The sequence below is a fragment of the Corvus kubaryi genome, unplaced genomic scaffold, assembly GCF_017639235.1.
Source record: "Corvus kubaryi isolate FWS band 111438036 unplaced genomic scaffold, C.kubaryi_AGA036_p1.0 37256, whole genome shotgun sequence".
Lineage (NCBI taxonomy): Eukaryota > Metazoa > Chordata > Aves > Passeriformes > Corvidae > Corvus > Corvus kubaryi.
Genome location: NW_024581076.1, coordinates 5,928,428 through 5,941,402, shown reverse-complemented (window position 1 = coordinate 5,941,402; position 12,975 = coordinate 5,928,428). Strand labels below are relative to the sequence as shown.

The 12,975-nt window shown below is 38.3% G+C and overlaps 1 protein-coding gene across 1 annotated transcript in view; it reads right to left on the bottom strand.

Moving 5' to 3' along the window:
- Positions 1 to 12,975, bottom strand: part of DDX10 (DEAD-box helicase 10) — a 161,587-nt gene that overhangs the window by 37,674 nt on the left and 110,938 nt on the right. Inside the window, exon 16 of the mRNA XM_042023859.1 lies at positions 8,307 to 8,363. Coding sequence (XP_041879793.1) covers positions 8,307 to 8,363 — 57 coding nt within the window. The remainder of the gene's footprint in view (positions 1 to 8,306; positions 8,364 to 12,975) is intronic.

Here is a 12,975-nt window from a genome sequence, read left to right as displayed (position 1 = left end):
TTTGTTTATGGTACAGTAGAAAAATATTTTGACAATGGATGTTTTAGGATTTTAGCCAATCACCCCAGGGGGTGGCTGATCCTTTGACCAATTAAACTATGAAGAAAAAAGTCTATAAAAGAGTTTGTAAAATAATTAAATAAATATTGATTTATCTTGCTGCACAATTCCTGCCTGTTGGATCTCTCCTCTCCTCCCTACCACTGGGGGATACCGTAATATTTATATAGATAGAATTGAGGAATGTGAATACACCTGGCTTTTTACAACAGAACAGAAAAAGACCTCTCAATCCAGAGAGAATACCCACTTCCTAAATAAATGCTTTGTGCAAAAGCTGCTATAAGCCTCAGGTCATTATGTCTGCATTAGTTGGAGTTTTCCACTTCTTCAGGATTATGGGCAGAGGCAAAAAAGACGGTGAAGATCTTCAGAAGTTCAGTTCTAGGCAACTCTTCTGTACTGTGTTCACTATGGCATCAAAGGTCTATGGTGAGCCAAAGGCAAGAAGAATTCCACACTAATAAACACCAACTTGCTGCTCCGAACATGTATGGAGCACAGCAAATGAGCCTGGAGTAACAGCTTTAAATTCTGTGCTTTAGAGGGAGAGAAGTTTCAAATACTGGCTACTAAACACTATTAATGAGTAACACAGAGCAGACAAACAAATGAAGCATCATTACAATTCATTTCATATAGTGGTCTGTTTACTAAGATGAAAATGCTCAAAGAAAGGTTTATAACATTTTAGAACAGCTTTATTTATTTATTTATTTCATACTGGTGGATATACTGCTCCAGCACTGTCTATTGCCTCTTACTCCTTGGCCTGAGTCAGGAGGGGGCAAGCAATGTTTCATGTTCCGCTCAGACAGAGACTATTGAGGAGGGTGTTAAATCAGTGAAGAAACTGAACAAGAAATTTTGGAAGCCAAGAAGAAATTTACATATAAATTCCAAATCATAATGAAGTGGCTAGTTACGTTTAAACTGTACACTTGCCACCTTTTCAAGAGACCACATGCAAAAATGAAGTGATTACATACTGAAGAACAGTGATCACAAGGTTACACCCCAGTGCTTTCTTCTTCCCCATTTAAGTTTACAGAACACAGTGATACACAGTTACAATGAAAATATTCCCTAAATGCTGAAATGGACGTCTGAAGCTCAGCTGGAAAGGTCTTTGCCCTTGAATATCTGTGCTTGCACTTTACAGTACACTAAGAGCTCTTCTCTGGGTTCTTGCACACCTACTGTTTTCCTAGATACATGCCTGGAATTGGAGTATGTTGCCTCAATTGATAAAGTGTGTATTCAAACAAAAAAATGCATATTGCCTTTTCTACTGGGGCTTAATCATTAGCCTCAGAAAAGCATCTGTGCAACAAGACCAGCAGAGCTCTTGAATGGCTTTCCCTGTGCTTCACCACACTGCCATATGCAGGCAGGAACCTGATGGTGGAATCCTGCTCTTAATACCCACAGAGACAGGCAAAGAGTAAAAATGAAGCAAAGTAATATATACCTCCCTTGCTCAAAAGAGGGGTGGATCTGAAGCAGTGTCTCAAGTAAACACTCAGTTGTTTGTTGAGCCCCATCCAAGGGCTTGGGTGGAACAGCGCCAAAGCATTCCTCAATTCTACAACTACCAAGAGTTATTTGCAACTAACTATGATACAAATAAATGATTACAAACTCACATAATTCAAGAGGAAGAGTGAAATGCATACTTATTTCAATTTGCAATTTTCATAGCCTAAGCTTTCAATAAGAAAACCTGTTTCTTTTCCCCCAAAAATGCCAAAATATGGTTGATTATGAAATAAATAAAATTGTATAGTCTTTAACACACTGAAAGCTCTGAAGCTCAGCAGTTGTCTCCAAAGCCCCTGTTCCAATGCTATCAAACTTACACAGACATTCTAAAAACAAAAGGTTTTCCTGAAGAACAACGAATTAAACAGTGCCATCTTCCTGGAGTCTACTGGAGAAATTTCATCAGTATTGCCCTAGAAATTTAAAACAATCATTTACAGTCAAGTAAGACAATAACCTTTGTGCTCCCTAACATGCCAAAAATCCTGTTACTCTGCTCTTAAAAATCCATATTATATCTTTCATCAAAAGCTCCCCTAGAACTGCAACCCAACAAAATTAGAAAAACAAAACAACAAAAGTTTGAAGAATAAAGAAACTTCCTCTCCAAAAGAAGCACCATAAATGTGCAAGTGAACACAAAACAAGGAATAAGGTATAGGTATATCAGGAACAGTAATGAAGATGCACTTGTGTTGATGCACTGTGCATCCACCTCGTCCCAGCTGACCTTCAGGGAATAAGAGAGTATTTGCAAGGTCCACAGTCCCACTACTACGCTTCTGTGCCAGGACTATGAAGAAATTACCTCAGTGACTGGTAAAACATCAGCTTTGGTATGTAGAGCAACAAACTCTCACCACATACCACATATGATTAAAAATACCAGTTGTGAACATTATACTCACAAAACTCAATTGTTATAGCCATGGTCAATTAGTTTAAATGGTCAATGTGATAAATATATTTGAAATCCTCAGTGTGCTGTTGGCTGCAATGAGAAGGTTTACAGAAGCATGGGTAATCGGCAAATCAATCCATCAGAATCCTTACTTGTAACTTGTTCAGGGTCACAACACTGAAATATTGGTTTACTCATATAAATTCTTAATTGCAGAAAAGACAGGACTTATTACAACTTTACTTAAAACAATTTAATTGTTATATTAACTGGAATCAATATGTTATTTTCAAAAAAGCGAAATACAGGTAACATTTCCATACAGGCATATAATACCCATTTTCATATATTAAATATTGTAGAATACTTTGATTTTTAAAAATGTTTCAGCACACAAGTAGTTCAGAATCAGCAATTCATTTTCCATTTCATGACTTGACTTTGAAATGAAATTACTAAATTAGCAGGTTAAGATGTCGATATCCCAAATCACTCTGTATTCACAGAGCCACTCACGGAAATTCAAAACACTCAAACCTTGCATTGAATAAATAAAGCTACTTACAGCTTTTGGATGTACATGCAGAATACAAGAGTTAACAGACCAAAACTACTTCTAAACTAAGGTTAATGAGATTGTTTTCGGCAAGAAGTTTGACATATTAAAAGGGATCAAATTGACATGGTGATTTCAGTTGTAAGCTCCCCACACCAAACACCCTGGAAGATTTTGTAGATGAACAGAAGTACTATTACCTTATTTTTTGGTGTTCTTTGTAGTTTTCAGAATCAAAAATAATTATTGATTAAGAATAAGATTTAGTCCTTTGCAGTGATTGTGAAACAGCAGTGACAAGACAAAGCCTGCCCTGAGGCTACACCAGCACAACACAACTCTCTCCTCCTTACAAAAAACAGACTCTACAATCTCAACATCCTCCAGACCATCAGAATGATCTAGCCCTGAAACCCTGCTCCAGCTCCAGAAATCACAGGGAGATTAAAAAATGCGTCCTCAACACCATCCATGAAAGGGTCATGAGAAGTGATCCAGAACAATGCATCATCATCATTAACCACCAGTTATCAGGCATCCCAGGAGACTTTCACAAGAATACTCAGTTACCCCAGTGATCAAGGGGATTTGGGGACCTGGATTCACAGGAGGCACAGACCAAATTCCTCCTTCGCTCCTGTAAACCTCTTTTCCACACTGAAATTACAGTTCACATTCACACTGAATCCAGTGTCTAAGCACAAGCCATTGGCTAGATCTCAAGCAAAGGGAAATTCAAGGCAGAAGCAAAGGTAATATAAACCCAGTAACTACAGGAATGATCCACAATGGATGAAGAATTTTCACAATATTCTGAAGTGTCTATTTCATTGAGTGGATTATTAGTCACAGCTGCCCAAGGGACCTGACTTCCCCTTTCCCGTTTTAAATTTTTCCACACGGTGCAAAGATTTCTTGAGCTACGTTTGGCAAGTGTATCCCAAATCCCACAGGGGTGCTGGAGATTAAAACAAAATGGTGGGTTTAAGCATTTTTCTGGTTAAAATCTCAATAGAGCATGGTACAAGGCACAGAAAAAAGAATGCTATATTGAGCATTACAGCTTGCAGCGATGTGATACAGGCAGGTACTGATGCCTGAATATGCCATATCTGAAAGTGTATGCCTCCTGCTCACCCCCATGTGTTTTGTAGATGTGCTCACATTAGAAAGATTCATTGTGACTGAAAAATCTTAAATTATCTATAAAGTATATGTATTTATATATAGGCAAACTCTAATTCCTGTAGGAATAGCAAAATATATGAGGGAGAGAACAGGAGAGAAAAGGAGGAGAGAAGCTGAAGTATATTTATTATCCTGCTGTTGATATTTTAATGTTTTACAATTATTCAGCAAGCATTCATTCCCAAGAAAAAGCCCCTGACAACCAAGCTCTTGGATTTTTTCCACAAGTCAGTTTTCCAGCTCGGTAAGAATCCCCATCCTCAATTTTGTCCAGTGAAAATAGGGAAAAACATCTCAGTAAGGAGTAAGTGTTCAAGCTAGATTTCTCCAAGTTTTCACTAGGCTACAATTTCTTACAGACCTTTGATAAACAGCCTCTGCTCTTCTAGTCAGAGCTTTTCCAGGTTTTTGTTTTGCTTTGGACACCAGCATGGTGTAACTGCTATAGGACTGCCAAAACCTGACTCGATGCACCAAACTGCCGTGACTGAGCAAGTTTTACCTCCTGACACTGCTTTACAGATAATGTCCAAACTATTTCTAGCAGATAGCAACGCCTTCTTTTAGGGACTAGTTATCACTTCTTGCACATTGCTGGGAGCTGATAGTTGAGGATCACTTAGCACAGTGTTGGGCAGGGAACAGCACCTTCTCCTGACTCCTGCTCTGCTCCCCCACCTTGAAGCACAGACCTCTTCAGCTGCTCCTGGAAAATTCCTTTCCTATAAAAACAATTGTCTTTAAAAGAAATCAAAACCTTCCTCACTTCATAATTCTCAGCACATCAGTAGGCCATCAGGGTAGCAAAAGACTAAAATCACTAATGGAGAAATACAGTCCTGTTTAGCTTCATTGCAGCTAACAGTAGCTAGCAGGGCTAGGACCTTTAAATGCTGGCTGAAACCCAGAAGTCCTTTATGTAGACTAAGAAATCAGTATGTGCAGATTCTAGAAGAAAAAGTGAAAAGCCGTGAGCACAGGGATGTCCTGCTTGGGGCCAGGGGCTGGCTTCACCAAGTAATACCCAGCTCCTGTCTAGGAGTAGCTGTCGCTGCTGCTGCTGCTCAGTGCTTTACTTCTTGCTCAAAAGACTACTTCTTGCCTAATTTTCTCCAGACTACCTTCAAGTAAACAGTATCAAAATTTGTTTGAGGGTTTGTGAGCTGTAATTTAATCAGTACTGAGTCAAGAAAAAATACGTGCTTTTTTCATCTTAAAACATTGCATTTGTGAATATCACATCAAATTCTCATAAAATGGGAGACAATTGAATACCTTATGATAAAAAAAAACCAAAACCCTAAATTTCCATTTTTTCTTCAGTAAGAATATATGAGAAGACTTCTTTTATTTGTTTTCACAGTCTTTTGCATGAAAATTTAATTAATGGCCATAAATCCCTAGAAATACTTTCTCCAAAGCATCTTTAAAAGTCTTCACTTCTTACTCAGTTTATTTATTGCATGGAGATTTATCCAAGGTGGAGTCAATAACACTGCAGCTACCCACTCATCTAATCTCCTGCTCAGGCACACTCAGCAGAGCGTGCCAGAATTTGGTTAGTCAATTCCAGTTGCAGCAAGCCTAGCCTGTCCCAGCATGACAAAGACTGAGTAAAATCTTCCCTGCAATTGCTCCTGCAGCACCAGAGGAAAAGGCAGGATGCCCTTCTCTCCTGTGATCTGCCCCCCCCCCCCCCCCCAATTTCCCAAAGAATTATTATTTAATACTAAGAATGGGAAAGTAAATCTCTGTCTTGGTCATGTCAGACCCAGTGGGCTGTGTACTAGTGAAAGACAGCAAACAAGACTTTGTAATCCAAGGAGTTTGTAACCTGAGGGAGACAGTTAATAAAACAAACAAGGGATAAAGCAGATAGACGTGAAAAACAAATTACAACCACAGCTGCTTTGAAGTGACTGGCTACTCGTAATTGTTGATCTAGTCCTTTTCTCCAGCTGCTAAACTGCATTAACATGGCTAAAAATACCTTTTCCACTTATTTTGGCTCTCCTTATTGCTTTCCCTTTTAAGAAAACATTACTAATTACCAAAGGAGTAGCATATGGCAGAGTAAGTGGGTCACAAGCCATATTATGAAAGCACTAGTGAAAATGTTAACATTTTTTGAACTCCTGACTTAGGGAGCATATATTTTCTAAACTGGTTTATGTTCCAGTAGTTTCTGTGTTTTACTGTTATCCTCCTTCTTTATTCCCCTGGGTATCTTGTAGGAGCTGCTTGAGTCATATCCCACTCAGACTGTGGAGAGCTTCAACTACTACGGCTTCATCTCTAAGATCCTGTGAAGCAGGGGGTGTTCTTAATTAATTCCAGCAGACAGAAACTGGCACCTTTATCTACTGTCTACTGCTCCCTTCCACTTCCAGGCATGAACAGCCCAGGTCCAAGCTGGCATGCTTTCCCAGCTGAAGCGTTTTCCCCGAAATGAGCCACACTGAAAATGACAGGACTCAGCTGCACAGAGTTCTGGCAAGAAAAGCCTCTAAACAACAGTAAAAGCCCAACAGTTTTCATCAAGGAGGCATGTCAGCTCCTGAGGCTTGCACCTTCTTGCAGAGAGTGAGCTAAGTGCTTCAGGAATAAAATGAAGTCAAAGCAATAGCAGGTTTGCACAGCTGGTACCTTCAAGGAGAGCATGTGCCAATCTCACATCAGACCAGCACTAGTAAATCAGCTTCCCAAGTGCAAGTGTTCCACAGAAGAGAGACAGAGGTGCATAAAATTGTGGGCTTGGGGCTAAGGCTCCACATTTAACCCATACCATGCCCACGGACACACAACCCCACACACAGACAAATCATTCCTCAACAGGGATCAACTGCATTCACTTTCCAGTAGGATAAACAGATTCATTCGCTTGGCCAAGAATAGGACAGGAGATGTACATCAGCAAGCATATCATTTTGAAAGAAATAGATTTCTTTCCCCAGCTGCTGAATAGCATTTTATTCCTTAAAAAGAGGCAAAATTAACAAGCAGTATTCATGAATGTGATACAGCCTGATTTGATCAATGTTTTCTCCCTTTATTAAGATGTTTGTTAATTATTCATTCCATAATTTTCCTAAAATGCTTGCTAAATATATTAAAAAGTATACATCTTTATACATTCAATTACAGGCAGAAAATTTCTATTGCTTGATTGGGGAGTCATGATGCCAACAGCTCTCATAGCTTGCCATCTTTGAAGGCAGAATCATACTTAAAACTTAGTATAACTAGGCTTTTCATCTGAAACTATAATTACTTTCCACTTCAGAGCTACACAATGAAGCATGTTCCTATGCTTAAGCCTCCCAGAGCACAGCCAGCTTGCAAAAATCAGACAAAGAACATTATCAATTTTCTCAACAGAGTAAGATATTTGCCAACTGCCAAGAAGAAACTGTAACTATTCATGTGTAGCAAAAGTAGATGCAGTGTGAGAAACAACATCACTATGTCCATATTCCAGAAAATCACTGCAGCTGAATGAAACCTGTTTATCAGAAATCAAGCAACATGAAAATCTAGAACAGCCTCTAGGAAATTAGTAACGTACATCTGAAGAAAAGGATAACCAAGGTGTTGTTTGTGGTAATGAGGGGAAGGAACAAACTTCAATATAAATACTTGCTATTTAAAAGAGTTCAGCAGAAAAAGGTTAAAGTGAGATTTGACACACAAAAAAAAAAATCTCACTGCCTGCAAATTATAAGCATGACCCAAGTATTCAGAGAGAAAAATGGCATCAGCACTGCAGCTGAAATTGCAACTCACCTGATATACAAAACAGAGGCTGAAATTCCAAAAGGCTTCCATACATTTTATACACACACAAACATATATATTCATGCTTTCTCAGTATCCTTCCACACCAAGTTATTACAACCACATCAGAGCAAGGGAGTAAGAAAAGACAAGCAAACAGAAAATGCCTTTAAAGAGCCATTCATCACAACACTGCTTATTAAAGAAAGGAATGAAACAATTTTAAACAGATTACAGTTTCAATCCCTCAACCAGCAGCTTGATCAAAACAACAAAAACCCTTACCTGTGCGTTCTTATTCCTGGCTTCTCTCCTTGCTGCTTTTTCTTTCAGCCTCTTCTCCTGAAAAAAACAAAATGTATGGTTTTAAAGCAAACTCCTGCGGGTTTTTTTTTCTTTTAATATTTTAAGATTAATGTTGAGCCATCTAGATATTTTTAACGCATATATGTTAGACTGGTGGAATTCACCCTACATGTTACTGATGAAAACGATAAATGAAATGAGATCTGAACGAGATACTATTCATTCTTCTTGCTCTTAAAGGAAATCCTAAAACTACAAGAATGATTCAAGCTCGTATTTTATCTTTATCAAGACTTGTTACTCCTAAAGGAATAATGCAGGCTGAGTAATTTAACAGAGTTAGTATTTGTCTGTTAAATAAGGTCATTACAATGGCACTAAGAGATCCAATTTTTCTTATTTCTCAGTGACTTAAAATGAAATCAAATCCACTTAACAAACTAAAATGAAAATTTTCCTAACTTCAGAATTGCTAAAGTAACTGGAGACTGAAAGCTAAAACATCTTCCCCCTTTCATATCTCCATTACTAACAAACGCTTTACAAAAGCACTTGCTTAGTAATTGCATCGATTCAGAAACCATAACAAAGTTCTCTTCACCAAAGAGATTCTGCTACAGGAAAATGACCTAAATGCAGAGCTAAAACTCATCTAAAGCTGCCTGATAGATCTGTCAGTATACAGAAGTGCCCAAGATATTTTAATTCAAATTACATTTATTGCTGCTTCTTTTGTTTATTCTTACACCAACTGAAGTATTATCTCTAATTTAGACTGTCAGGTCCTTGCAATTGAACATCCTTTAAACTCTTTATTACATGAGGAAAGGACAGAAACTCAGGTGAGAGCACATCCCCTAGAAAAGCACACGGCTCCCTCTTCTTGTTTTAGTGATGCTGATGACATTGGTATTGAGACTCTTTTATGCTAGCATAAAAATGTTTCTGATATACAACTCAGTTTCTCTGAGCAATATAGGCCATCCTGGCATCAGCACATTTAGAGTCGAGTCCACATAAAAAGAGACATTAACATCAGTCCAGGGTCAGCACTTCAGCACACGGAAGGCTGAAGACCATTTACATATCAGCTCACTTATGGGAGTAAGGAGAAAGCTACAGCTTCAGCACTCCTGGTGCCATTTCATCACAATGATGCTGCTAAAACATATTGGTAGGTATCACACAAAGTTGTTTGGAAAAGCAGCATTTGACTGCAGACATGAGAAAAGGGGAACACAGCCACCAAGACTGTTCAAAATTGGTGTCTAAATTCAGGGACTTTTGAGACATATGTGAGGTACATGCCATTTTCTTTTCTCCCAGTTGCCCAAACTGCAGAAGTCTTAGCTTATTTTCAAAGTCCTTTTCGGTGTAAGTCAACCTCTTCACTCCGAATCAAAATGAAACAATTCCCCAATGCTTTGTGCAAAGTTGCCTGATTCAAACACCTCAGTACACTCTGAGTTACATGCCAGGGCCTTTAATGCATGCTGTGAAACAAAATAAACCAAAAAAAAAACCAAAACAAAAACAAACAAACAAGCAAACAAACCAACCAGAAAAAAAAAAAAACCAAAAAAAAAACCTAAAAACAACCAACCAAAGCCACCACCACTGCACCACTGTAGACAAATACAACACAGCTGTCTTATTATTTCAGATTTTTTAAAGTATGAAAAAGAAAAAAAAAAAAAAAATTCCTTTAAGGCCACAAGGGCATCATATGGGACTACAAAAGCCACCAACCAGGTCCAAGTACTGTCTGGTCCACATGCAATTTCTCCAACAAAGTAGATCTATGCATCATGGCCAGAACACGATCATCCATGTTACGATTCCTTCTCTCCCAAGTCAAATTTAAATTAATTTCTGCTCACTTTTACTTATGCTTTTCTAATTATTTATTTAAGTTTTCCATTTCTTCCATGTTAAGTGGTTTAGCTGCACATTCTCCACTCTTTGGGGTAACCACTGGCGTTCTCTCATTTTTCTACTAAAACTGTGATAATATTCAAACTTTACCCCTGCAAAACTGACAGAGAACAGAACTAGAAAGTAATACACCAGATGTTACAAAGCAGCTTTTGACTTGGACAGTCTAGAAAATTTTGGATATAAAAATTCTGTGGTGTATGAAATATCAGTGTTTAAACTACAGCTACAGGCTTAAGCAAATATAGCAGCAAAATTCCTGCTAAAGGGATTTATAGCTGAGCACTGAGAAGACAGCTATGAAAGCAGAAGATTGACATAAGGACACAGAAGAGGAGTACACAGACAGCATAATATACTTTAGTCTCCAAAGAACAGTAAAGAGACAAAAAGATTCTAAAGTTAATAGGTCCAGAGACTGAAATAAGGAGCTCAAGAGAAAAACAAGACAGAGAAGCAATCACCAGGAGATGCTGTCAAGACCTCCTTTTTTTTTCCCAAGCACGGGAGAAAGAAGGTTTGGATCCTTGCCAAAGAAAAACAACAACAGATTTTGCAGAAGGTGCATGTGTGTTGGCACTGAGCTGTAGTTAGTAGTGCATTTCAGAAGCCAATGTCCTAATCAGGCCTGCTTCTGCTGTTTCACACGAACACACTCCCAACAACACCGGGCATTCACAGGGTCACAGGATGACTCCAACTGGACAGAACATCAGGGGGTCCCTGGTCCAACCTGCTGCTCACGGAAGAGTCAGCCCTGAGGTGAGGTCATGCTGCACAGGGCCTCATCCAGCCATGTCAAAATCCCAAGGCTGGGAGAGTGCCCATCATCTCTGGTCAGCCTGTGCCACAGCCTGACTGTCCTCACACAGAAACACTTCCCCACACATCCATGCTGAATCTCTTGTTTTAACTTACAGCCATTGTCAGAGGTTTTGGTCCATTTAATTTTTGACATGTTAATTTATTAATCAGAACACTCAAGGGAAAAGCCATGTAGAAATTTCAGCATATTCCATAGATGTATTTACAAACCAGGTTCTGCTCTGATAAAAATATATAAATACAACTCACTGTACATCGAATTTCCACAAACACACACTGGCTAGTATTATATTCCTTTCATTTAGTTTTTCATTAATGGTATTATACAGTTCAGAGACCTTCTTGGTCAGCTTTTAAAATCTACTGCAAATTATCTTTTTTTCCTCCACACTTACACAGCTACTAAAAAGGATGGTTATAACCTCAGTAATCACAGGGATGAAAATTTTTCGTCATCATCATGTAATATAGCTAAATCACTTGGCTTTAAAGAAGAGTTACAAACCTTCTACCTTTTCTGCACTAGAACTGACAACAGAACCAGCTCTGCCTAAAAGGAGCCCAAACCATGGATAAAGCTATGCCTAATACATGGAAGAACTACTCGCTGTTCTTAACCATGAAGTTAAGAAGTCTGCCACTCTCTTCTTTTCACATTTAATTTCCCCCTCCTTTTACTGTTGGGTTTTAAAACAAAAACTCATACCCCATTTAATTCTTAAAGCTCCAACACAAATAAATATTCTAGCAGCTACATTCCATTTTCTCAACTTGAGACAAAAAATAATGGCAGCTCTCTCTAGCTGGTGAGGTCACGAATGTGTGAAAGACACATAAATACAGAGCTTAAATCCCAAGTTTTTAGTTAGAAAAAAATTAAGTCCAGCAATTTTGAGAGTTCTTCCCTCCCAAAGGAAATCCCCTCTTCCTTAGACTCTCTTCTTTCTACATTTAAGAGTGCGTTTTACATTGTTCAGAGGGTTTACTGCAATATAAAAAAAATACAGCATTTATTTCCATGTATTATGAATAGTTCTGTTTTATACAGTAATTTTTCTTTTAGCTTTTTAATTTGTAAAAAATTTGTACAATAAAAGTCCCCTTTCTTTCCTTTAAAGAATGTATGCATAGGTCAGATTTACATTAAATAAATTCTTTTAGCTGGTGATAGGCTGCAGTTTTTCCACCCTAAAATTTCACTGACCTCTTCTATTTGCTTACCTGAAGGCAAATAAAAGTTTCACTCAACACAACTAATGTATATTACTGCATATTTAGCTCTGAGAGCATTAAAAAAGCCTGTGGAAAATCTATTTCCTGTAAAAATTTCATGCTCATCTGAGTCCTCTGAAGTCTTTTTATTTAAATACTCAAGAACTCCCTCAGGTTTTGATCCATCATTTTTACACTAGAATTTTAATAACTATTCCTTTACACACTGATGCCATAATTTGGAGCTACCAATCTATTCTATTAAACAGCTGAGGTAATGGTTCTTTACAGGTGACCAAGGTCTGGAACAAATGACTCCCTTGCCTGGAAAAACCTGGCTGTCATTTGCAAACACATGTTGGTCAATACTGGTACCTGACACCATGTCTTGCTATCTGACTGTCTCCTGTTATTTCAGGGGGACGTAGCCAAGGTCAGTCAATTGTGCTGCAGCAAACACACAAAGAGCCGTTCAAAAGTTCACAGCAGCTCTCATATATTAGCATTGCCATAGTCAAGAGCTGGTTTCCACCCACATTTTAAAGCACAAATGTGCTCTGAAAACTGACTTAGTAAACATGTTTCTCACATTTGTCTTCTCCAAGATTTCACACCAAGCTTGAATTGTTCACATGCCCATGGCCATTGCTACATTTATATTGCTATGTAGCTTAAC